Here is a 27,029-nt window from a genome sequence, read left to right as displayed (position 1 = left end):
AGACCAACTTTGCGACGAATATCACCTGTCTCTTATACACATCTAGATGTGTATAAGAGACAGAATCCCAATAGCAAACAATAAATATTTAGAGATTTCCAATAATTTTGGCCATTGTAGCGGCTAATGTAGCGGCGCTACATTTTACTGTAGCGGTAGCGCTCGCTACAATCTACTGGGTGTAGCGGTAGCGGTAGCGCCCACTACACTTGGAGCATGTAGCGGTAGCGGCCGCTACATTTCAAAGTAGCGCTGCCCAGCTCGGCCTATACCTTCAACTCACCTTATTGAGGATTATAGCTGGAAGCTGGATGGTAGATCCATCGCAGCACCCGAAAGTGTGTGACTCGCTTGAGCAGTTGAATTACGATCATATTATGAAATTCTTCAATCGGACATTTAATTACGAACGCTTCATCAGGTTACGAGTCTTCATTAATAACATAATGAGTGCCATACGGGGACATTCTTTGATTAAGCTATATATCTATAATGAATTAATTATCTTCAAATGATTATTTGCAAAGATTGGCTTGTCTCTCATTCAGGTTTACAATATAATAAGTCTACCTTAATCTCCAGTAATCTCCCACTGCATTTAAATAAATTTAATTATTAGATTTTCTAATCAGTTTATTGTCGTGATTGTTAATCCGCGTGATGCAGCGCTCTCAAATCCTTGTCTACTGACAGATAATAATAGTATTTGACGAGGGTTAATTGATTACAATATAAATGGTCCAATGTCAACCAGTATTTGTTTTCAGTTGGCTCAGGGTCGGCGGGAAGTGTGGTGGCGGGGCGACTGGCTGAGGTGCCAGACTGGGATGTGCTGGTTTTTGAAACTGGCGGCCAACCTCCAGCGCTTTTCAAAATTCCAGCATTCAACATTGGCTCAGCGTTCCCTAATGCCACTTACAAGAACGATTACAAGACACCTCATCAAAAATACACCAATAGGTTCGCAAAAAGCACGGTAAGTCTGTTGGTCTTCTCATTATGATGCAGACATCATGAGATGAACATAAAACTAGACGATGTGTACCACAAAAGACAATATTATTCTAATGACGTATTGACCCAATCCTAAGCAAATTTATGGCTTTAAATACAAAAGTGTTTCAGGTTCCATTCATGTTCATTTGAATGCTGGTATGTTCCATAACAGATTCAGAAAAAAAATTGGTTGTGGTATGTCTTATACATTTATACTTTCGATAAACCTCATCCAGATAATTTTTAAAGTATTTTCAAGATTCATTACAAACTCTATTATNGAGCTCAGTCTGCTGAACGAAACCTTTAAAGCCGCGCTAGCTTCAGATTAGGTGGTGCCTGAGGAAATCGACTACAACACGGACACGAACATTGGTGAGAGCTCAGTTTGCTGAACGAAACCTTTAAAGCCGCGCTAGCTTCAGATTAGGCGGTGCCTGAGGAAATCGACTACAACACGGACACGAACATTGGTGAGAGCTCAGTTTGCTGAACGAAACATTTAAAGCCGCGCTACCTCAGATTAGGTGGTGCCTGATACTTGGTTCACGAGCAATTATCAGAAGCTGCATAACAGCTTTCGAAATCGTTAATCCAGAATTATATAAATAATTCAATTGTAACTTTACCGAAATTTGGTAAAAATTCTGCCCGCCTTCTAGGACGCAAAAGTTTCTTATGCTTGTACGGCGCGACTGATCAAGTGTGAAGAGGCATATGAGGCATTCGAATTATTCAGTTGCACATTTTAAGAGCTGCTACTCGCTGCGTTGAAGGACGATACAAAGGTGATCAGGTATCGAATGATCCGCTGGACACTACCTTAATAAGACAAAAATTATTTGTTCGGTCTTCGACTGGTATAATAGAAAGTATATTTCTAACACATGGTGGGGCAGAACCGATTGAGCAGTTTTGAGGCGAAATAAAAGAGTAAAGGAGGTACATAAAGAAGGAAGTTTGTTTTCCTCGAGGTTAGCATAACATACCATTTAGAATACTTGTGTTTTGAAAACAATATCAGGAAGATGGTGGCCATTAGCTGCAACACTCTCAAAGTTTCCTACAGCACGTACACACATATGGCGTAGCATGGCCATAACCTCTGCAATAATCCGTTTCCTTAGCTGTGGAAGGGTGTGAGGGCAAATTCTGAACACCCTCTCTTTTAGATATCCCCAAAGAAAGAAATCGCAAATGCTCAAATCAGGTGACCTCGCAGGCCACTGTAAATCACCCCTCAGAGACACCAAGAACGACTCCAACAGTGTGTTGCAGCTAACGGCCACCATCTTCCTGATATTATTTTCAAAACATAAGTATTCTAAATGTTATGTTATGCTAATCTCGAGGAAGATAAACTTTCTTCATTATGCACCTCCATTACTTTTTTATTTCGCCTCAAAACTGCTAAATCGGTTCTGCCCCACCCTGTACTTTAGTATACTGCTTTTTAATTTCCTGTACCTCAGCAAGTCTACATGGTAATGCAATAAATTTGACATTCGCGGTAACGTTGCTTGACAATGTTTCTGCAATCAAGTAAAAAAAAAACAAAGAACGCATCAAATTATCTTTACATGAATTTAGTTTATCACAAGGTCCAGGTTTTCGAACAGAAACTATGCAGTAATGGTTGTAAAGATGAATAACGCTCGCTCTTGTCATCCAAATGATTAATTAAACTTTGGAAGCTTCAAGTTCATGAATTATTTAGTCGTCTAAACGCAGACAACTTTGCGACGAATATCACTGTGAAAACAAGCCAGAAACACAACTGGAGGCAAAACACACCCAAGAGCATTGATGATGATAATTTAAATTCTAAACCTGGAACAAACCAATTAACAGATCGAATAGCTGGAATAGAACCCCAAATCATTTATCTTATATGCATTGATAACTTATTTATTGTTAACCGTGACTGAAGTTTGATAGCAAAAATCATTAACTTTTTTACACTTTCGTCTGTTTCTGAACCGAACGTGAGCGCCACAACAGTCTATTGCAACAACCTGTGCTAATAAAACTGTCGTTTTCATATCACTTCTCAGGCAGTTCATTATACCAAATAACAACCAAAAACAGGGAACGAATTTCATCAGCCGACGCTTTCTTGTTGCCGGGTCTTCAACGAAGAAACCTTAAACTGCAAATCAACTCTCAAGTGATACAGGTTAGAAAAGTAGCGAAAAGCGATATTTATTTCATTTCAAATCCAGCTGAAAATATAATGACTGCGTTTGCTGTGATCTTATGCGATCTATATCTCAATATTAAACACTTCAACTGCAACATTCCAAAAATGCAAAAAGCTTGCATGTAAAGGGCGCTTCCAAGAAATTTACTTAATTTAAATTTGCCAAACGGCAAGAGGTGACGGTATAGGGAGCTGGACGTATTAAGGACTTCCCGCAAGTTGGCGTTCAATTTTTACCTGCACGCTAATGAAATACACGATCAAGCAAGGTACGAGCGAACCTTGAGCGTTTGCAGTCGAGGCCTAGTTTTTATTTACTTTTTTAATGAGATTATTTCAAAATTTCATCAAAAATAATTGCCTAGGCAATTAACCCCTCAGAAAAGTAAGTTTCTCTGACGCGCCCTGTACATGTACATATGTAGTGACAAATTCGCCGAGTTAAAAATGATTTAAGGTACTTCATTTTCAATTGTATTTCAGTTGTAAGCATTATTTAAAAATTAGAAGCAATGGCTGAAGCCTCTTGGTGGCACATCTCGATCCACCGAGTAGGCTCTAATTACACAGGTTCAAAACAGCATCAGTTCCACCCGACATCCGAAATTCTGGGCTGTTTCCGCACAAAATGATCATAATTTGTCACTATTTAGTCATTAACTCACGTGAATGTACTCTAGTAAATGTTGGACGCACCTCACAAAAGACAAAGCTGAATATAAACGATATACGAGTATAATGCAATGGAAATTCTTATTATGAATAAGATGAGTTTCATTACAAAGGTTCTATTCAACTATCGCATGAAATGACTCCTCCTACGCCATAAAGGTATTGAACAAAATGCTCTTTCCAGTCTGTTGAAAGCTCTGGGGATCTGGGGGATGGGAATTAACACCTTGCACCAGTGCGAACTAATCCAATTGTAGCTTTATTAACAAGGATTTCTTTGCGTTGTTAGGTTCCAAATAAAAAATGTATCGTTCAATTTACGAGTTGTGACAATAATTTTTATCGTAATTTTTGAACGGACATCAATATTTAAATTTAGTCTCCAGATTAAGAACTATTATATTTTTATGAGCTGGAAAATAAGTTACAAATTCGTGTGTCGACGTTTTTGTTGTACTACTTTTCAGATTATCCTGAATGCCGACAATCGAGCCATTGGAGTGAAATATATTCACAACAATGAGGTAAGAGCTTGCTAAATTACTTTTAGATTAGAAATTTTCATGATTGCCAGAATTAGATCACTAGTGATAAAGATTCTTTGATTGACGATTAACGGGCGAAAATTGAATGCGGAGTGTATAATTTAATGAATAAATGCGAGTGTAGAGACTTTAAAAAACGAGCAAGCTTCATTTTACTCCATTACAGGAAGCTCAACGTTTTCCGATCAATGTTTGCCGAGGAAAATGATATAAAATATGGCAACGTTGGTCCGTAATTGTCATTTGGTACCTGGTCGATAAAGTAATCATTTTATTCATTCTAATAGTTAGAATAGCGGTTCAACCAAGATGCATGATAATGAAATAAAATTCTGTTTTAACCTCAAGCATTTGTATAAATTTGTCTGGCAAAGATTGTTGTTTTTCTTGGCCAGGTGAAGCGGGCGTTCGCTCAACGGGAAGTGATAATATCGGGCGGCGCAGTTGATACTCCCAAGCTGCTGATGCTGTCGGGGATCGGACCCCGTGAACATCTGGAAAAACTCGGGGTAAATACATAACACAGATATACTTTGTTACTTCGATCTGCATTTATCGCGGCTTAAAATATCGCGCTTTCTTCAAAATTCTTAATCGAATACATATGCGATTACTGAATGTTGTAAACTGACTCGATATCATTCACAAGTGACACCAAGCGAAATTAAAGTTTTCGTACTATGAGATTTTTTAATTAAAGAATGCCTTATTAGCGATTGTATCGCACTGTCTCTTCGGTGTTGATATCGCACTACTTTATCAGTGCTGATATTGCGCTGCCTTATCAGTGATGATGTCGCAGTCACGAAAAGTACAAGAATCGGCAACAGTCCATGGGCCTATTTCTTCAGTGCCGACACTTCCAATATATTCTATCAGTGTTGAGAGCTCACTGACTGACAGTGATGAAATCACACTGCCTAATCAGTGTTCATCTTTACTAAGTGTTCGTGTTACAAAAATTCGTATTCGAAACGTTGAACAAATAAAATAAAATATCTCCTGGAAATATAATCTTTAAAGTTCCCAATCCAAATAAAAGTTTGATTCGCAAAATGCAAACAAAAATAAAAATTTATAATGAAACTTATTTTCTGATCTTGGATAAAGCTTGCATTAATGAGCAGCTTCAGCCTAACTACACTTATAATGTTATAAGCTATTATTGATGTCATGTACACACGTGCACCCAAAAATATACAGGCTTACATCTGAGTATATGGAAAAAGAAGGGCGGAATTGCTTCGCTTTTTGCTCGCCGTTTTAACTGTGGCAACTGAAGTAATGCTGTTATTTTGGGATACTTATATACTAAAACGTTTTACTTCTGTTACATAATATTGTCATGGATATTTTGCATATGTTTACAAAATTGTGACGATTGTACGGTATTTTTTTAGCTACATAGATTCATTTGCTACATAGATAGTGTTGAAATTCCATGAAATCTGTTCCTACAGAATCATCACTAGTACTTGATTATAAATGTCCAAATTACTTCGCATAGAATATTGAGCACATTTTCCGAGTTCTGATGTAGATTGTCGGAAGATGGAAGGTGATATTCAGAGAGGAATCTGGGTTTTATGATTCCAACTCAAGCACTTTAAGGCCATAAAATTTACACGAATCTTGGTTGCGTCAGAACGGCGCATGCGTACGATTCATTAAATTAGTATTTCATCCCAAGAGATTACCATGGTGAAAAGATAGTATGATAAGGTAACTAACGAAGTTGCATTTGATTCTAATAATCTAGAATGTGTTAGCCCTTAAAACATCTACAGTGGCGGAAATTGATAAATGACCACCCAGTTTTCTCTAAGTACTCTAAATATTTTTTCTTGCACAAAAAATACGGGATTATAATTATATGAGGCTAAACTACGTTTAAAAACGGTTCCAACACTATACGAAAAAAAATATATGAGAAGAAATTATGAAAATTAGAAAAACCTTGGTGGAAATGATTATTAGTCCAAGAAAGGTTTTTCAGTTTTTGGACCCCATTCTCTTGCTTTAACAGGTAATCTTACCTCCTTTCGCCTTAATTACCTCAATGCATCTTCTCCCCATGCGATTTACTAAATAATCTAGAGTCTTTTGAGAAATTTCATCCCAGGAACGAAGGATAGTCGTGCTTAGGCCACTCACAGATTGGAACAGGCGCTCATTTTGGTAACATCCCTCGCCATGATGCCCTATAGGTTTTCAATTGGGTTGAGGTCAGGACTAAGCGCTGGCCACGGCAACAGGGTAACATTCTGCTCTTGGAACCACTTAGAATAGAATAGAATAGAAGTGTCGGCGTTGAAGAAATAGGCCCATGGCCTGTTGCCGATTCTTGAGCTTTTCGTGACTTGATTCACAAGGGATCCGGACTTTGGAACCCGATCTTTCCATAGCTGCCGATTGATTGAGATAGCTGTTGGACTTATTGCCGTAATTTGCTAGGCATTTTAAGACTGAACATATGCTCCTGCATAGCTTCGTCTGGACTTATTGCCTGGTCCGTAATTTGCTAGGCATTTTAAGACTGAACATATGCTCCAGCATAGCTTCGTCTAGTCTGTTTTTGAAGATGTTCATACTCGGAGCGTCAACGATGCTATCAGGGAAGGCTGTTCCACATGTCGGTGACTCGAAGCGAGAAGAAATGTTGTCGCATGGATGTGTTCCAACGCTGTTTTTTAGTTTATAGCCGTGGTCCCTGGTGTTGGATCTTGTTTCAAATTCTAGTTATCCTTCTGGGACCTTGTATAAGCCATGAGTATACTTGTATACTTCAATGAGCTCCCCACGCAGACGTCGATAACTGAGGCTTGGAAGCTTCATAATCTTTAATCTTTCCTCATAGGACTTGCCTTTCAAGCCCGGAACTATCCTTGTTGCGCGTCTTTGAACACTCTCTACTAAATTTTTGTCCTTTTCATATTTCGGTGACCACACGACGTTTCCAAACTCTAGGTTCGGGCGCACGACAGCAACAAACAAATGCTTCATCGTTTCTGCATCTACGAACTCGAAAGAGCGTGTGATCAGTCCAAGTCGTTTATTGGCTTTATTTACTTGACCTTCGATATGCTTAGAAAATTTCAACTCATTGTCGATATTAACTCCTAAATCCTTTTCCGTTGTCGACCTCGACATCATCACTTTGTCGTTGCAACCGTGTCTTCTTGTAATGAAGTGTAGCTGCAAATTTATCAATACTGTATGTCAGACTCACAAGTTTAAGTAGGACCGACTCTGACGTGGGTGTTAAAATTATTGAGTGTAGCCGTCAGATACAATGCCGATGCCGACTTGCGTCCTGGTTCCTCTCTTATAGGATTTTGACTCAGACGCCAGGGTGAGTTGCGTGCTATGGTGGTGAAATTTAGCTTGGAATACTTGATGGAATATCGTGATTTTTGTGTATATAACGACTTGTCATGCGTAGATATTTGCTTTCTGTTTTCTGTTTTAGGATCGTGCTTTTTATCAGATCTCCATGCGTAAGCTTTCTCCTCGCATTTTGCTCTCCTCGCACTTTAGCTTCCTCCGCATTTAATTTGTTAGTTCGTTTAATTCATATGCCGCACCTGTTTGATTTGTTTAGCTTCAATTTGCCGTTTATCTTTAATAAATAAATTTAAAATTTAAGTAAGTTTGTTTGATTAACTATCCGCTCGGTCCAAGCTTTTGCTGATTAGGCCAATAGGGAAGTTGCATTCAATTTCCGGTCATTGGTGGACGTGACAATTAGACCATCCGAACTTCTGAGGTGACGCGATTAATTGACTATTCGGGGATTCAAGATTAGTTCGTCACACTTCTCATACTGTAATCTTGCTGTTCATTATTTCTGTCAAGGTGGATAACTTTACATTTTTCGGCGTTAAAGCGCAGCTGCCACTTATCAGCCCAGTCCACCAGCCTGTCAAGATCACCTTGCAACTGTACTTTTTGCGATGTATTCTTCACTGTATTATAAATTTTTGTGTCGTCAGCATACATAGAGCAAACGCTAGACACAGCTTCTGGCAGGTCGTTTATAAACGCAACGAATAGAATAGGCCCGAGAACGCTTCCTTGTGGCACGCCGCTGCGCACTGAAGCCCAGTCTGATACGGACCCATTAATACTGACACGTTGTCGGCACTTGTCGCCTCCCTACTAGAAAATGTCTGATCCATTTGAGTACATTACTCTCAATTACTTGTTTGCTAACTTTGAAGTGTTAATCGAAGCATTGTCTTGCTGAAAAGCATATGATCCCTCATGTTTCTCATCGGCAAAAGGGTGAAGATGGTGAAAAAGCGTACGTGTGCTTGTATACCTCGGAATCTTGTCTCCCTTGTAAAATAGCTGGAGTTGATTTACCCTTTCGGCTGAGCGCCCTCCAAACCATGACCGAACCAACACCAGATTGCCAATTGGAAAATAATCTAGGCTCAAGGTCCAGGTGGAAGCAATAGCATTGCAATCCATCTGGACCATCAAGATTGAACTTGTTTTCATCACTGAAGATAATCCCTCACCGATAAGCACATTTTTTCAGCTAGTTTTAGTCGGTTGATAATAATAATATGCTTTGGTTTGAGCACATGGGCATTTTGCCGCTTCATTTACTTGAATTTCTTCGAGTCATTCAATATCTGACTGATGCATCGTGCTGTCACATAAACTCTAGTGGCAAATTTTATAAAAGTAGAGGTAGCGCCAGCTTTAGAAGCCTCTGAAAACAGTCGCTTAAGATCCCTGTCGGTTAATTTTGGGGTTGGATCAGGGTGCATTTTTGATCCGTAGCCGTCCGAATTAGCGAAAAATGATTTTTACAACGGTTTTTGTGCGTATTATTTCTTTAGCAATGTCCCGTTGGCTTCTACCGCATTTTGCAATGGCCAAAATCTGCGCCTCTGTGAGTCTTGTCTCTCTTGGCATCTTTTTTACTTCGAAAAATATAATTAAGGGCACTGAACTACACCAGAAGTACACCAGAAGTGCCCTAAATGGCGAAAATCAGGATATTCTTTACGTTGCTGTACTTTTTAACGTAAAAATATTACAGAAAGATACTAAAATGAAGAAAAATCTATGTTTTTCTAATTTTCAAAATTTCTTCTCATATATTTTAAAATAATTATTTTCTCGTAAAGCGTTGGAACCGTTTTTGAACGTAGTTTAGCCTCGTATAATTAGAATCCCGTATTTTTTTGTGCAAGAAAAAATATTTAGAGAAAACTTGGTGGTCGTATAGCCATTTCCGTCTCTGTATATTGACACTTAACCCTAGGATTGTAAACTTTTGTATTGTAAATGTTCGATTACTTCGATTTATTTCTGAAAGTTTTACCACACTAATTCGAAGGCCATCAGCCTGATATTTTCGTGGATTCGCTACGTCGTGGTAATAAATTATCAAAATTTCAATTGAAAATAATTTGAATGCCGTTTAACTAGGATGTGCCATCTGAATTTCCATCGTAAAAAGTTTGTTCGTCTGAAACCTCGCTTCTGAACGTATACTTTGACATTCATGTAACATTAATAACTTTCAACCGTCATGTTTCATCGTTTTTTGTGTTTTGGGCAAGTTTTGTTTAGGTACAAGATAACGTAAAAACGATATCTATGTGCATGTAATATCCGATATTAGAAATATCAGCACGAATATTATTTGCCCGCAACAGATTAAAAATCGAGTCGACCTTCCGGGGGTTGGACAGAACCTACAAGATCACGTAGCAGTTCTGGGAATAAGTTGGACCATCAACCACAACATCTCGACTCCTATTTTTACGAGGATTGGTAAAAGAGCCATGCTGGACTATAGAGAAATGAGATCAGGTAAATGACATAATCCGGAAAAGTAGCTGTGTAGAGTTAAGGTGCACAACTTTCAATGGAACCATAATAGAGCGAATAATAGCTGATATGCTATGTGCCTGACATCGTTGTCAGTATGCCTTTTATACTCGTCATATGCAGACTGCTGAACCTCGTTCACGCTTGCCAGTATACGTTCTGTGTTCCACTGTGTTTCACTGCCAGCGGTGCGCTGTCTGGTTACCTGGGCAGTAGCAATTCCATTTGTTTGCAATATTTTATATGTTTACTTTTTCTGATATTACTGCTGGTCTATTTTAGAACTTGAAAATTATCTCCTGAATATTTTAGAATATTCAGTGAAATTTGCATTCAATGATATGAGTGATACATTCAACATTCAAAGTGGTTAGATGTCATGACATTCCCAAACAGTTTTAATCAAATAATATGATTTTCAGTCAGAATAATTTATCAACTTTAAAAATAATAATAATTTCTATTATGCTTTCGAATGACTTTTCAGTAATATTTCAGTCAGCGATCTTGAAACATAAGAGCAGACTAAAAACCTTGGATTCAAGTTCACTTTGCATCATGAGGTCCATTGAGCTATCTATGAGAGAAAAGTGTACAACTGAAATAAACTGTTTCGGATAATTCATAGCGAGCATTTCCGATACGAGTATAACGAAAAACTCTCTGACCAATGGCGGCTAGATAATACTCTCTGTTTGCTTCATATGCATTGCAATCCCTTTCAATCATGATCTGAAATTACTTTGTAGTCAATAATGCTGAATTAATGAAGCCAAGTGGCTACAGTAATGCCCAGTGGTTACAGTTTGGGGTACCAAGATTGGAGCAGAGAGGCGCGGGTTCGATCCTAGCTCTGTGCGCCAGTTTCTGATCAGAATCGGCGAAGAGGCCCTGCGGTTAAGCATGCACAGCAGAATTACAGCGATAATTAACGTGTTCGAGACCGCAATAAGCTGTGAATGATCTGCGATGTTAAGAATCGGCGACAGGTCTAATGGCCTAATCAACGTTGAAACCGCTATTACTATTTCTATAATGAAAATGTTGTTGGGCTGACAGGTCCGTTGACAGCTCCGCTCGGAGTGTGTGCGCTGTATCACCTGAACATCGACAGCCCTCACGAGCCCCATGTTCCTGACACGCACATAGCCATGGGATGCATGCTGGAGGGTCAATTATACGGCCTGGCCAGCTTTCAACCACTTAAGCAATCGGTTATTCACGTGTGATTCAGTTTCCTGCTGATATTATTTTGTTTTTTTTGACTATGCAATATAAATTTTTCTATGAAAATATGTTGATACTAAATTAATAATTTGTGGACGTGCTATTAAGCACGTCTGCCAAGTCATAAGAGACAACACACATGCCCAAAACAAACAATAAATTTATTACCCATGGAGGGCTTGAGAAATTGCCATTGAGAAGAATTTCCCTTTCCATTATGACTTGATTCGTATACGCTTTACAGTTTACACCATCAGAATCATAAATTGTAACTGACTGCATAGATTTGGTTACAAATTAACAAGTTTTCCCTAGGTTCAAGATTACACTCGACCAATCTACGGAAGAGATGGCTACTACATGATCCCGGCGCTCGCCAGACCCAAGAGTGTTGGATCGATCACGCTTAGGTCGAAAAATCCTCTCGATCCACCAATCGTAGACCCCAACTGCCTCAGCCATCCTGATGACGTCGAGCTCATGATCAAAGGTAAACGAGAGCAATGCATTTCCAAATAAATATTAGCCTATCTTCTTCTGTGGTGACATATTTTAAGCAAAATATTTCTGAAATGTAGAGTGATACTTCATTATTAACGTTTATTTTTGTTTTAATAATATTACCACTTCATTTGCAACCCGGCAAATACTTCGAAGAAAAATTCCCGTTAACCCCGAATCTGTAAAAATTACTCGAAAATAAGAGAGACTAATAACTTTAGTCGATTCCGTTCCATGCATAAACTTTTCGTTGGGTGTGATGGTATGCTCAAGATAACCAGTTTGGATAAGTTAACAGCTTGCTGATAAACGAAAATTGTGTTGACATTTCTTTTTTAAAACACTTCCCATTAACTTCACTTCTTGTTGTTTGTTTGTCTGCTACAAATCTTAAAATTGATATTTAACACAATTCTACCTCTCCTATCGATCTGAAATTTTGAAACACTTGCTTAAAGTTGGAGACGAGGCATGAATAAATTGACAGAATAAAATGATTTTGACATTTCAAATTTGTATACATATAAACAAAAATTAAAAATTATTTTTTTGATATATGAAAATGAAATTAGGAATTCATTGTACATGTGTAACATCGGAGACACTGGATTCTTTAGAAGTGTTGTATTAAAAAATAATTTTTAAACTAATATTATTTTCTGACCAAGCCTATTGTCTCACTCGCGGGAGTCACTGGTGCTTGTTAGTCAGCCGTGACTCGCAAAAGAGAGCATCAAATCATATACTATTTAATCAAAAACGTTTCGGAGTCCAGCTCAAACGTCAGTTCGTAGAATCTAGAATTCATATAGAAAGTCACAAATTAGTACAATTGAAAGCACAGAACACAATTAAAAACCAAAATTTACAAGTAATAGGGCACAAAACCTATCTATTCACAATTTCAAGGGGATAGGAGCTAAGTACCGGAAATACAGCAGCCTAATAGCAATTTTCACCGATCCTTCCAAATTTGTTGAAATTACAGATCAGATCTCTAAAACCATTTTGAAAGTCGAAGACAAAATCAATAATTTTTTGCGTAAACTCAAAGATTCTTCTGCCCTTTCACCTGAAACTTACACTAAACTTTATACCTCTGGTTCTTGCCCTGGTATATTAATAATATTATATGGCTTACCTAAAATTCACAAATCTGATTTTGCTTCTAAGTTTCAATTTCGACCAATTTTTGCCGCTTATAATACTCATAGTTTTAAACTTGCTAAATTTCTGGTACCGGTTTTAAACTGTCTTACGACTAATCAATATACTGTTGATAATTCTCCTATGTTTGTGGAACGCATGAAACATTTTACTGACGTTCAGGATTTAACTATGGCCTCCTTTGACGTAGAAAATTTTTTTACCAATGTACCCCTTCACGAAACAATTGAAATTTGTCTCAATTCTCTGTTTAAAAATATTAATGATATTGTGTTCGGTTTAAACAGTAAATTTTCAAATCTCTTTTAGAATGATCAGTTCTTAACTCGTTTTTCATATTTACTGGCAAGTTTTATAGACAGATTGACGGTTTAGGCATGAGACTACCAGTTGGCCCGACCTTTGCAAATATTTTTATGTGTTTTCACGAGGTTTCTTGGCTGGCCAATTGTCCTTTTGATTTTAAGCCAATATTCTATAACAGATACGCCGATGACACCTTTTTAATTTTCAAACATCCTTCTCATGTCAAACCATTATTTGATTACGTAAACTCGCAACATAATTCTATCAAATTTACCATGGAGCTTGAATCTAACAATAGTGTGTCCTTCCTCGATTGCAATATTACAAAATCAAATGGCGGTTTTTTATTTCTGTGTTCCGAAAACCGACATTCACCGGTCTAGATACCAGTTTCTTTAGTTTTTGTTCATTCCGGTTCAAGTTAAATGGGCTTCAAACATTATTATACAGAGGTTTTCGCTTTTTTAACATACCAAACTATGCACGCTGAATTTGAATTTTTACGAAATATTTTCTCGCTTAATGGATTTCCGGCAATTTTGGTGTATACCTGAATCAAGAAATTCATGTTGAAGCGATTCAGTGAGGTTGCTCTCGAGCGCGATAGTAGGAACGTTATTTATTGTTCTTTTCCATACTTCGGCCCTGCGTCCGAAGCTATGTCAAGAGAATTAAAAGTCTTGTTCGATAGATACTTTCCAAACGTCAAACTTCATATTTTTCTGGTAAACAGTTTCAAAATCGGTTCTTTCTTTAGATATAAAGATATGCTCCCTGTTCATATGCGATCGTCCCTGGTTTATCGGTTTCGTTGTGCACGATGTGCATCTGCGTACGTCGGGATGATCGTCACGCAATCTTTATTCCAGGGTCGCTGAGCATAAGGGCAGGAGTTGTAGGACCGGACAGTTGCTATCGCGCCCCCCTCATTCGGCTGTACGCGCTCACGCCGAGCAGTGTGATGTGCCTGTTTCTGACAGTGACTTTAGGGTGTTAGCTTCTACCTCCGGTACTTCAGATTTGCGTATTTTAGAGTCATTGTACATTTTTAACTTAGGCCCAGTTTAAATTAAGCTGTTAGCTCCAATCCCCTTGAAATTTTGAATAGATAGGTTTTGTGCCCCTATTACTTGTAAATTTAGGTTTTTAATTGTGTTCTAGGTTTTGTGGTTTGTAGAATTGTGGTTTTTAATTCTAGATTCTACGAACTGACGATGGATCTGCGTGGACTCCGAAACTTTTTCTATAAAGATATGAATTTTTGTGGACTTTTTTTTGCTTTTAAATTTTTAGTTAACTTGCAATTTAAGCAAATGAGTGACATCTATTTAATCAATATTTGTTTTCAGATTTTGAGAGATTTGCGCGTCTAAACTAACAAAAATGTGCCATATTTTTATCAGTGCTTTTTATTGAACAGAGTAATGCATAATTTTTGCAGCTTCTAAGGCCTCGCGCAGGCTGGGGAATGCCAAGATATTCCGAAGTGTACTCGGTGCTGAAGCTTTCAGTGAGGTAAATCTATAAAATTTAATTAAATTCCATTCTTCTTATAAAAGCTCTAGCTAATAGGTTTCTCTTAGGTTTATTAATTTCATGTTGACAATCGAATTAATTATTATTTATTGTTGTAAAATCTACTTGCTCCGTTAAACGGCATTTGTCAGTATATAATCCTTGCGATTAAAGAATTCAGTTACCTCTTATCTCCTTGTATCAAAATTCTGAAAAAATAAAAAACGTTAAGAAAAAGAAGTTTTGATAAAATAAAATTTTAACAATAATTTTTTATAAACTGCTCTGTAATTCTCACATAACTAACGTGTCGAGAATTGAAGGATATTCAAATATTTTAAAATCGGAAAGAAATATCAAGTACCTAATTTCAAACCAAAAAAATGTTCTAACCCCCTTTCTCCAGGTATTGTAATGCTGCACGATGAGGCTACTGGAATAAAATGTTATAATCTAAAAAATATCGATGATTGTGATACGATAGAATTAATTACAATGATTAGGATAAAATTCGATGATTGTAATCAAAGAAAAGGGCCAGAAAATTGGTCAAATTTTCATATGACACATTCCGAAAACCGACTTGATCACCAATTAGTAAATCTTACATAATAAGATTTAGTCAACAGGACAGGGGTATTTATTAGATAAGAAACTTCTTGAAACCAAAATTAATGAAGAGAATAAAAGAGAAGTAACTAAGTAACATCAACAGTTCCATGCTGATAAGAACTATAAGTTTTTCAGACCAGGTTTCTGTTTACAAATGTTAAGGTATTCTAATAAACACAAATCAATAGCATCGCAGGCAATATGAAAATAGTCTAGAAATTTGTATTGTCATACTGTTCAGCGTCAAGGCACAAAGCTAAATGAGGTGGGTGCGAAATAAGGCTGCCGATGCGATAGCTCCTGCCCCGATGCACTCCAATAATCTTATATGGAAGTTAGGTGACGTCACACCGACATGCGCAGCACAATGCGCACACGTCTTTTCGTGAACCAGTTCGAGAAGACTGCCTATATATGGGTTGTACGAATATACTTTACCTTAAAAACGAATAAATATTGATTTAAGTTATTGACCAACAACACATGTGGTAAACATTAGGAAAATATTTCATCAATAACATTAATAAATATTTGAACATAGATAGTTTTAGTATCATCGAAAAGTATGGTAATATGCCGTAAAAAATATTCCTATCAACCTCAAGAACAACTTCATAATATTACTGAGACATGAAATTTTTTTATTTCAGTAAGTACGAGATCAACAGAAACCACTTATTGAAAAATTTTGATCCCAAACATTCAATTCCAGAATGCATAGGGTGAATGGTGGAGCCAATTATTTTGGTGCGGCGTATTAATGACGCTAATGATATCAATGACTCCAATTAATGATATGCATCGAATTTAATTGAAAATGGAATATACGATTATTAAAAAAAGCTCATGATCAAGCCAGTTGGAAAACGATTAAAAAAAAGATGTTCGACTACTATCGTAGGGTTTCGATACTTTGTAATCGAGAAATGACAAGCTACTGCTGTCTTCTATAGATCGACAGTAAATCGATAAACTTATGATAAAGATTAGATAATCGAATAGATAGTCAACTCGTAGTGAATATTGTCAAATTACAACATTCTAGAATATTCATCGGAACTGTTTAACGAATTGCCCGTAACTTCTTTTCTATCATAGGTTACTACTTGACCGCATCCTGATGCAAATTCCAATTCTATAACCTTCATTCACGTACGAGAAAAAATATATAATTTCGCACTGCTTCTCTGCAGCCGGTTCCTGACTGTGCGCATTTCGAGTTCGAGTCTGACGCATACTGGCGGTGCTACGTGCACGGCTGGAGCACCGTTTCAGCGCACATGACAAGCACCTGCAAGATGGCTCCCGACTCCGACCCCATGGGCGTTGTTACGCCTAGACTAAAGTAAGACAAATATTGTTATAGTATAAAGCGATAATGGAAAGTATTCTAGCGCAGTAACTAGAAATGATTCATGTCGTATTGAAGGGAGCGCAACCATTGCCTAAAATGTTAACTCTGGAACACGCCCATAAAGCAACGCCCAGCCAAAACACGCGCAACTACACTTATCCTCGGAGCTACAAACTCGCAGCCCATGCTAGGAACAATGCATGCCACACCAGCTCGTAAACGGCTTGAAGCCATAGCGCTGAATGTCTGCAGTCACTGCTCCAGTCAGTATTGTCTCCATGGATTTTCAACCCTAGCATGGCCTTACCTTCACACTTACACCGTCTCTTCTGTTAGCTCTATCCAATGAGGTTAGGTAAGGTTTGTTTGAATGGAGAGTTGGGATAAGTGTATAGGTAGGGACATGCTAAGGCTGCAAATCCTCAAAGAGTAAAGGGACTCGAACAGTAAGCACCTAGTGCTCACTCAATTCAGGGTATCCCCCACAAAAAAAAAAAAAATCTCAAAAAGTTTAGGGTTACACCCCCGAGAACATTTCCTTTTAACAAATTATGATCAATTGCCATAAATGGGCTCCATCAGATGATCTATAGAGGTGCCTCAGGAGCACCAAAGTTTTATTATTTGCCTGATAAGTTCATCATTTCTCGTACATAGAAGTTGTTATTTTTGCTTATTAATGGTGTACTAACTCTATTTATAAAATGTTAATGCTTGCCTAACTGTCCTTTTCTGAGTGATTGTACCATGTCACAAGAGTTTTTTACTCATTCTAACTTACTTATTATCCTACAACAGTGTTGTTGTAAAATATTTTGCAACTGCGGAGTCTTTTAAGACAGTTAAATGTCAAACCAAATCATTTGCTCACTGGGATAGCAAGCTCCTGCCAATCTGTCTGGAAGTAATGCGCAGTTGACTGGTTCACCAGTATTATTATCTTCCCATTCTGATGGCAGCATTAAGCTACTTTATTTGCGAAAGTTGGATTTTGTGACAGTCATTGCATAACAAGATGTTCATGAGCAGCTACGGTCATGGCAATTTGATTCTCTTATGATAGGTATATATGTTTCGTAACCATAAATGCCAAAACCAGGAGCGCTAGTCTCCTCCTTGAAAAAATAGTATGTTACAGCCTTCTTTGATTGCCATGCAAACTTCACAAGGTAGAGTTCATGCTGTCTGAGAGTCTGATGCTTTTTACAATTTGCTTTGTTCAATTGTCACTTCCTGACATTCTCATTTCAAGCGTTACATCCATTATTGGATTCGTTCGTGATACGTGCCAAGAAGTTAGTTAAGAAATTGTTGCATTTTCTGAAATTGTATTTAATTTCTCGTTCTCATCAAGCGAACTTGAAGTATTAATTCAGTATTGGATAATTTCGTGGGAAAAATGTTGCCCGTTTTAGAGACTTCGAAATTATATTTTGAATTCATGCCCAAGTGTTTGTACTGCAGAGTGTACTGTATATTCTTCCCACTCACTGTTTAATTAGAATCATTATTTCATCTTTGGAAACAATAATGCATACCAAAGATTGGTGACAGAGTGGCCATGGCATAAGTTCAGAACCACAGAGTAGGTTGATCCTTTGCATAGCATTCATTACGCTGATTTCAAAACGAATTGAATTTCAATAGCTCTGTCCGGCATCATTTCAAGTTTTAGGTTGTTATACTCGTGTTTTTTGTAACATGTAAAATCAAATCAATTCACTAATTTTCTATTATCAACAGCCTCATCAGGGCATCTCTACAGGCATTGCAATTTGAGCTATAGGCGTTTCTTGAGCTCGATGCTTCCACGGCAGCGGCATCAACTGAACGATGCAGCTCTAACTGAACTGTGTTAATCTCGTTGTAGTAGAACACTTCTGGCAAATAACTGTTTGTTATTCAGCCGACTCCACTTACCCCAAAAAACATTTGAAATGAGAATGTGAGGAAGGGAAAATGGCACAAAGCAAACTGTAAAAGTATCAGACAGCAGGAACTCTATCGTGTATAGTCTGCATGACAACCTGAGCAGGCTTTAGCATACATTTTTTATCATGCATGGGGACTAGCGCCCCTAAACTTGCTGGTATTGGCAGCTATGATGTCGAAACACATCCTTACCATAAGAGATTTACAGATTGATGACCGTATCTGCTCATGAATATCATGTGAAATTGTATTGACTGTCACAAAACCTAAATTTTGAACTTGAAGTAGCTTGATGCTGCCATCAGCAAGGAAGGATAACAATACTGCGTAACTCATCAACTGCATTTCCTGACAGATCATCAGAAGCTTGCCACCCCAGTGAAAAAATAATTTGAGTTGACAGTTAACTGTCGCACCAAACTGACAGTTAACTGTCTTGATAGATTCTGCAGTTGCAGAATATCTTACTACAACACTGCTAACTAATAAGTAAGTCAGAATGAGCCAAAATGGCTGGTGACATTGTACATTCACTTAAGCTCGGCAATCTTTACAACTGTTTTCACGGTTAGTTTGGACCACCATATCAACTAAAATAAAAGTTAGGCAACCATTAATATTATATACATGTAGTTAGTACACCACTAATGAGCAAAAATGGATCATAGCAGCTTTTTTGGTAGAGAAATGGTCTCAAAGTTACCTATTTATTCATTTTGACACGTTTCATCCGGCAAATATTAAAAATTTGCTGCCCATGCATGAGGCACCCCTAAATAAAATCTGATGGGACTAATTTTTGGCAAATGATCATAATTTGGCAAAAGGAAACTTTCTGAGGGTGAGACTCTAAACTTTTAAAAAAATTCTTTCGAACCGTCTTTTCCGTCTTCCTTCCAAAACCCTCCAGAGCAGTGGTTGTTGCAAATTCGAGGCGCTATGGATTTAAAACGTTAACTTCATTGGCCATTCGACCCTGTAGCATGCTTGCAAAGAAAGGACTATTAAAGTCGTGTTGGTATTGGGTAGTGTTGGCCATTAACTTGTACCTCGTCTTGAATGATTGAGAAAACATAGCTGGAACCATACTTTAACTATATTTGGAATGTCTGGTTCCTCGTTTGGGCATTAATCGTTAAAAAAGCGAAAGAAAATGACTTACCAGCGAAAAGAGTAAATGATGAATTAGAATAGAATCAACTGACTTGATATGCTTAGATTTCGGCCGCTAATAAACATATAAGTTCAAGTTTTTGGGCTGAAATTGAAAATAAAGAGTAAAATTTAGTGTTTTCAGCTATGTAAAGTATGTCAACCTGCGAATACACAGTATATGTCTGTACGGCAGTCGAATTTGTAAGACATGTCGATCTGAAAGGAGCGAATATGCCGGAGTAGGGGGTTTGTTGAAACGGCAGTCATAATGACTCCTTCATTTATTACCCAGGGGCGCTGATACCTTCTTCGGTACTGCGCCATATCATATCCAATGTTAAAAAATTCATTATCCGGCCTCGGGCAAGGTAGTTTATCGTTGCATGTTCAGCTTTCTTTCCATATTGAAAATGTAACGAATTTTCTATAGTTCTATGACGCATATGAATGTTTTATCGTTAATATTTGTTTCGATTCCTGCTCATCAAAAGAAATTTGTCATAAACCAGTTGAAATTGAGGTTCTTTCGTCCAATCGGTCGATTCTTCTGATCAATCAAGTTTAAGTTAGAAAATTAGATCCGAATTTTCAAGTTACAAATTATTCGTCGGAGATAGTAGATATGGGTTTTTGAAATAAAATTGTTGTTTAAAAATATCGTGGAGCCTGATTAAACTCATTGTTAGAAATGTACCAACTTCTGTATGTCTGCAACAAGAATTAAAATCATGTTATATTCCGCCTCACTTTCTGTTCATCAGACCTATAGTACTGCATGATTTCAACATTTGTAAGTTCAAAATAATTGATATAAATGTAAACAACAGAATCGGAACTAAACCGACTAGTAAATTCTTTTATTTGGCAAAAATTTCCTGTTGCAAACATTATTATCAGGTTTAATTTCAAGGTTACAGAAGGTTGTAAAGTTCACAATTTCGTGAGGTGGCATTGTGAATGGCACAATACGACTTTTTCAGACATAAAGTTTAATTACGTTTATTCTTTCAAGTGAGAATTGCTAAAGAATTATTACTGCCTTTCGAGTTTGGATGTATCCTAGAACTTCTTTATACGTTTCCTCTTCTTATTTACACGGTGGTGGCTCACGCTCTGTGATGGCGTCCGCCAGACCATACTTGTGTAGCTTTGTGCTGCGCTAAGATCTTCAGTCTTGAGCAGATAATGCTCAGAAGATATGCTCAATTGCTCATTCTATGACCTATAATAGTGTCGCAATTCCAACTAACTGTAAGTCGTGTATCTCTCATATACGTACTCTGTTAGTCTCGACTCTGTGCATCATTAAAGAGCGTTATCACTCTCAAGTTAGGTCATAAACGAAGTCAACATCAGGTAATATACGATACCTATTCTGGTACTATCACTAACTACTCTTATTTTTTACGAGAGGATTGTTACTGAAAATACACCCTAACAATGCAATGCTGTGCACGTCGCCAAGAAAACTGAGACTTCCTGCATGATGAGATTGAATAAATTTACGTGGAGAGGTGGAAAAATGAAAGGAGCAAATTCGTATTCAAGTTTTTACATTTTGATGAATTTGATTGTGAATTTATATATCCACATTTTTGTATTTGCCTTGCAAACTTCCAGGGTGCGAGGTGTCAAGAATTTACGAGTCATCGACGCTTCCGTTATGCCTTCCGTTACTTCAGGTAAAAAAGCTGATACTTTTTGTTGAGTTTAAATAATTAATTTCTATTATATGACGAAGTGCTCCTGCATACAATTCAAGATATAAAATGAAATATATGCATAATTGTCTGGAACAAAATTTTGTCTGACACTGAGCCTTATTTTTTTGTGTCAGGCAATACAAACGCCCCCACGGTCATGATAGCGGAGAGAGGAGCTGACCTCATCAAAGAAGACTACGGCAAAATATAGTAGACAGCCATGCTTGATAGGGAGCAAGATTTGAAATTATATAACCTAAATCGAATAATATGATTGAGGTACTCGGCTTCCGTGGATCAACTAAAAAGGGATTTATCAACTTTGATCTATTCATAACTTGACCATGAATCACAATATTTACATTAATTAATATTAGGTTAATATAGCGGACGTGTGTCATAATTTAAGATAAATTCCTCAATGTAATTTCATGGAACAATAAAGGTATTTTACAAATAAATGTTCTCTACTAATTTATTTTAGACCCTTTCCGAAGCCATCACGATAATCAGAGTTAACCCTCTGGCATTAATTGAGTCATAAGCGAGATTAGACCTATGTTGGTCACTGGTAGCTTCTGATATTTCTTTTCTCTTTGAGCGACTCAACAATCACGAATTGTGATGCATAACTTTTATTAAAGTCTTTGCTTTGAGAAATATTTAAAGATGCAATTATAGCCACACGCAACTGATACATGATAAAATACGAGTATATAATGGTAATTTTTGTGCCTGTGTGTTCAGATTGTGATTCGAGCGTGTGACTTAGTAAAAGGTTTCCGAAACCTTCGTCAACGTTTGATGCATCATTTTTCATTTTATAAGACAAAACCTTCATGTTCGAATGGATGAAGTGTGTAACATCTTTAAATGAAAATGATTCGCTTTTTCTCAGATGTGAAAACACATGTCCTTCCCTCCACCCCTCAAAAATATTATATGTATTTCAAAATCTCGATCATGAAATGATAAATTATTGAATTTTATAATTGACGTACATAATCCAATTTTTTTACCTTATTCATGCTCGAACAAAACATATTTTAGAACATTTGACATTTTAAAACACCTTGCTGGGTAGGTAATATTCACTGATGTTTCATGGCATAGCAAGCAACTATAAAACTCTGTACATTATCACTTGTCTTCTTCGTGAATGTGAGGGACTAGGTTTTAGTGATATTCTTGAATGACAATATCATTTCCATCTGAAATAAATATTTATAAAAGTTCTTATAAATGGCAGTGTGGATACAACTTAAAAAAGTAAAACTCAAATTACTCTTAACACAATTTCAAAGTCGTGATAAAACCAGTGCTTACGCTTCATTAGTTTATAGGCGGGACTCATCTTTTATATACGAGCTTTTGGCACCGCATGACGATGCTGGATTCAACGTTGATTTCTTATTAGAATCTCATTTCTTACGAGGACCGCTGGATTACTTATAGTCACGTTAGAAATTTGTTGGTACGCATTCAGGCTATAAATCCGAAGATGACCTTCGCTTTTCTCCAGGACTTCAAACTTTCTCGCAATTACTATCATGGTGTCAGATCCGGCAATAATTAAAAATAAGGAAATTATAATATTTTATTTAAAACATTCCGTTATAATAGTATATCGACAGTGGAATAAGCTCTTGTGATTCAGTGGGACCAACAGTAAGCTAACATTGTAATGCTATATATCTTCTGTGATATCCAACAGCAGTCTATAACCTGAATATCAATCAAACTTTCCATTCATCCAGAAAACTTATTCGACGGAGGGTTTGGGATTCTCGAGGTTCTATATAGTCTAGACAGAAAAATGATCATACTACTCGAAATTTATTTCGCAATCATTTTAAAGATGAAACATATAAATTTTCCCTTCGGTCTTGCATGTATTGCATTCGGTCCTGCATCATAGCGTCAGGGCTTCCAATCTCAAGGCAAGATGCACAAATTTTCCTCCTTTGAAAAACCTTAAGGGGCTCGGCTATAAAAGTGGGCACCATATCGCGCAGAGTTTAGTGAAGGACTTCCCGATGTTAGTGAACTACACATAAACTCTTGTTCACGTCGGAAAATTTCCGAGTTTCAAACATCATATAGATTTTTATTTAAATGAACCTGCCTTGAGAATTGGAAGAAACCGTTGAAATACCACCTAATACTTTTAAAAAATCAAGAATGGCAGGATCTGCTTTTATAAATATTTTCGCAAAATTATTGGCTATAATTGCCACCACTCTAATTAAACCGGTTAGGTATCCTACTAGCGTCATGTCTGATGATATTATCGTGGACTTCATAATAGGTAAGGCTGTGAAAAATTTTTTGTAACGTGATGATTGCATGATGTATCGATCAAATTTATAAGTGCCCATCCACACATGATATATATTTGAAATGGATTTATTGATTAATTTTTGTTGTAAATTAAGTATACTTGTCCTACTAAATTCTTACATTATAAAAGAATTTTTTTATCGATTGATTTTATTTTGCTGAAGAACTCTAGCAAGTAGCGCCAGCTGTTGTCTACATCAGCGTAGACGGTGGCCTTGGAAATTTTACAGAATAATATACGATCTATCCAATAATTGGCTTCGTCATGAATTCCGCCTTAGGGCCTTTTCTTGAAATGTAATTTTTATTCCTGATGCGAAAACTAATTAGACGAGCTGGCGTTGCTGATCACTCATGGTAACGACTTCATTGAAATAAATTAATTGATTTTCCTTGAAAAGGACATATAAAAATAGATACTATATAATGGTCAATTTGGATGAAAAAAATCGAAACGCATCAGCAGAAAATTTGTTAAATCATATTTTATTTCTAAAGGCACTCTGGAAAAACAATTCACAAGTGCATATCAACTGAGCGATGCAACACTAGAAAGTACTTGTTTGTTTATTAACTTACGCACACACTCGAATCGAATTATTTTCAAGTACACTTCATCTGATTACTGATGTTGATGGACATTTAGATCAATGAAGGATGCTCTGCTCCACTGGTAGGCGGAGAGACAGGGATAACTTCTCGAATGTAAAGCTCAGTTTGCCACGACCAAGCGGAAAGATTTTATTTGTGGAAACTATAATGACAAAGATATTGCTGGGAGACAAACCTGTAGCAACATAGGCAGGGACGTCTAATGCCCTGATATAGTCCAGTGGCCATCACTCCTCAAAAGAGCTACAGGTTCTCGAGTATACCATATACATATATATTCAAAACGATGTCACATTCCAATAATAAAAATGGAGACATTAGGCACCCTCTATCAATATCATAAATAATTGTCCGGATAATTTGTTCTATTTCCCCTATCCATTCAACTTACCTTTTAGAGGATTGTAGCTGGAAGCTGGATGGTAGATCCCATAGCAGCACCCGAAAGTGTGTGACTCGCTTGATCAGATGAATTACGATCACATTATGAAAGTCCTTAATCTGGCATTATTTACGAACGCCTTCATCATGTTTGGAGGCCTTATAGATAACATAATAAGTACCATGGGCACATTCTTTGATAAAGCGGACTTCGGTATGTTACTACAACTAATCAACATTTTTCACCTGAATTTACAAACTTTTGGTTATTATCTTCATATAATTATTTACAAAGATTTGCTTTGCTCTCATTCGGGTTTATAATAAGTCAATATTGATCTCCAAAAATCTACCACTGCATTTAAATGAATTTATTCAGTAGATTTTCGAATCATTTTATTTTCAAGATGGTAATTCGCGTGATGCAGCGCTCTCAAACCCTTGTCTACTGACAGATAATAATAGTATTTGACCAGGGCTAATTGATTGCAATATAAATGGTTCAATGTCAACCAGTATTTGTCTGTAGTTGGTTCAGGGTCGGCGGGAAGTGTGGTGGCGGGGCGACTGGCTGAGGTGCCGGACTGGGATGTGCTGGTTTTTGAAACTGGCGGTCAACCTCCAGCGCTTTTCAAAATTCCAGCATTCTACATTGGCTCAGAGTTTCCTAATGCCACTTACAAGAACGAGTACAAGACACCTCCTCAAAAATACACCAATAGGTTTGCAAAAAGCACGGTAAGATCGATCGTCCTCTTTTCATGATACAGACATCAAGAGAGGGACATACAACTGGACAATGTTTTCTATGAAAGATATTCTTCCAATGACGTAATGACCTAATCTTAGGCAAATTTTTTGGCTTTTTTGAAATACTGAAATAGTTTCATGTTCCATTTCTTTCCTTTTTGAATGCTGTTATGTTCCATAACTGTTCTGGATTTTTAAGGGCACCGTTTCAAGTAACGATTTAATTGATTCAGAATAAAACATTGGTCGTAGTATTTCTTATACTTTCAATAAACTTCTTCTCGATAAATTCTAAAGTATTTGCAAGATATATGAAAACTCTATAATATCCATGGCCAAGTTTTTTATTTAACCTGATACTCACTACACAGAGTTTTTACAATAGCTTCGTCATATCTTGTGATGTTTTATTTCAATTTAATCATTTCGTCACATGAAGTTCTATTTTCTACAAGGGCTGTGAATAACTTTTTAGCGCTTTTGTGTGATCGTCGCGATAGCCCGATGTAGAAAGTAAGGTCACTCAGAAATAACTATTTTAGCTTCCCACAATGCTCTTGAATTCGTACTATCAATTAATAACGTATGCAACATAAGAATAATTTATTTTTTTCTACGTGAAAAGCTCGCACACCAAGCTCTGTTTACACAAAATCAATTATCTCGTGAATACTCCCCTTCAAAATATCAGTTTCAGTGAAATCAGATATGTAGGTTTCAATGCATGTAAAACTTGAACATTTTTGCGAAGAAGAACATTCCTTAAGAACAGTTAACCTTCTTATCGTCTTCTAGGAGGTTGAGTACACGAGAGGAAAAGTGATTGGCGGTTCAGGGACCATCAACCAGCTGATGTACCACCGCGGCAACCCTCAGGATTACGACAACTGGGCAGCGTTAGGCAATACAGGCTGGAATTACAAAACAGTCCTCGAGTATTTCAAGAAGTCCGAAGACTACCAGGGTCCTGTGAAACCAAGAGATGGTGAGAAACATTACTTTTGCCCACTTACTAACATTCATATATATATTTTTATATACGTACTACTAAGCGGCTGTTGCGTAAAGTGAAGTCTTTGGGAATTGAGGGAAAGGTACTCCAATGGATCAGAAATTTTCTAGTAGGTAGACGACAACGTGTCAGTATTACCGGAACCGTGTCAGACTGGACATCAGTGCGCAGTGGCGTGCCACAAGGAAGCGTTCTTGGG

At 37.2% G+C, this 27,029-nt stretch overlaps 2 protein-coding genes across 2 annotated transcripts in view; both read left to right on the top strand.

Moving 5' to 3' along the window:
* LOC108665429 (glucose dehydrogenase [FAD, quinone]) overlaps positions 1-22,222 on the top strand; it is a 32,440-nt gene extending 10,218 nt beyond the window's left edge. The window contains exons 3-12 of the mRNA XM_018152181.2: positions 3,051-3,172; positions 4,336-4,392; positions 4,809-4,922; positions 10,089-10,245; positions 11,323-11,477; positions 11,806-11,980; positions 14,906-14,979; positions 16,785-16,936; positions 21,653-21,714; positions 21,870-22,222. Of these exons, the coding sequence (XP_018007670.1) occupies positions 3,051-3,172; positions 4,336-4,392; positions 4,809-4,922; positions 10,089-10,245; positions 11,323-11,477; positions 11,806-11,980; positions 14,906-14,979; positions 16,785-16,936; positions 21,653-21,714; positions 21,870-21,946 (1,145 nt within the window). The 3' untranslated portion in view covers positions 21,947-22,222. The remainder of the gene's footprint in view (positions 1-3,050; positions 3,173-4,335; positions 4,393-4,808; positions 4,923-10,088; positions 10,246-11,322; positions 11,478-11,805; positions 11,981-14,905; positions 14,980-16,784; positions 16,937-21,652; positions 21,715-21,869) is intronic.
* A 1,639-nt stretch (positions 22,223-23,861) lies between these two features.
* Positions 23,862-26,803, top strand: LOC108665432 (glucose dehydrogenase [FAD, quinone]; the record flags this gene model as incomplete). The annotated part of the gene is given in 3 exon segments (XM_018152184.2): positions 23,862-24,043; positions 25,598-25,806; positions 26,614-26,803. Coding segments are annotated over 3 exon segments (526 nt in total), but the record flags the coding sequence as incomplete, so codon positions are not given.
* Between the last annotated feature and the right edge of the window lie 226 nt (positions 26,804-27,029).

This window comes from Hyalella azteca, unplaced genomic scaffold (assembly GCF_000764305.2).
Source record: "Hyalella azteca isolate HAZT.00-mixed unplaced genomic scaffold, Hazt_2.0.2 contig3617, whole genome shotgun sequence".
Lineage (NCBI taxonomy): Eukaryota > Metazoa > Arthropoda > Malacostraca > Amphipoda > Hyalellidae > Hyalella > Hyalella azteca.
Note: the sequence above shows the minus strand (reverse complement) of the source record. Positions and strands in the feature narration are given on the sequence as shown.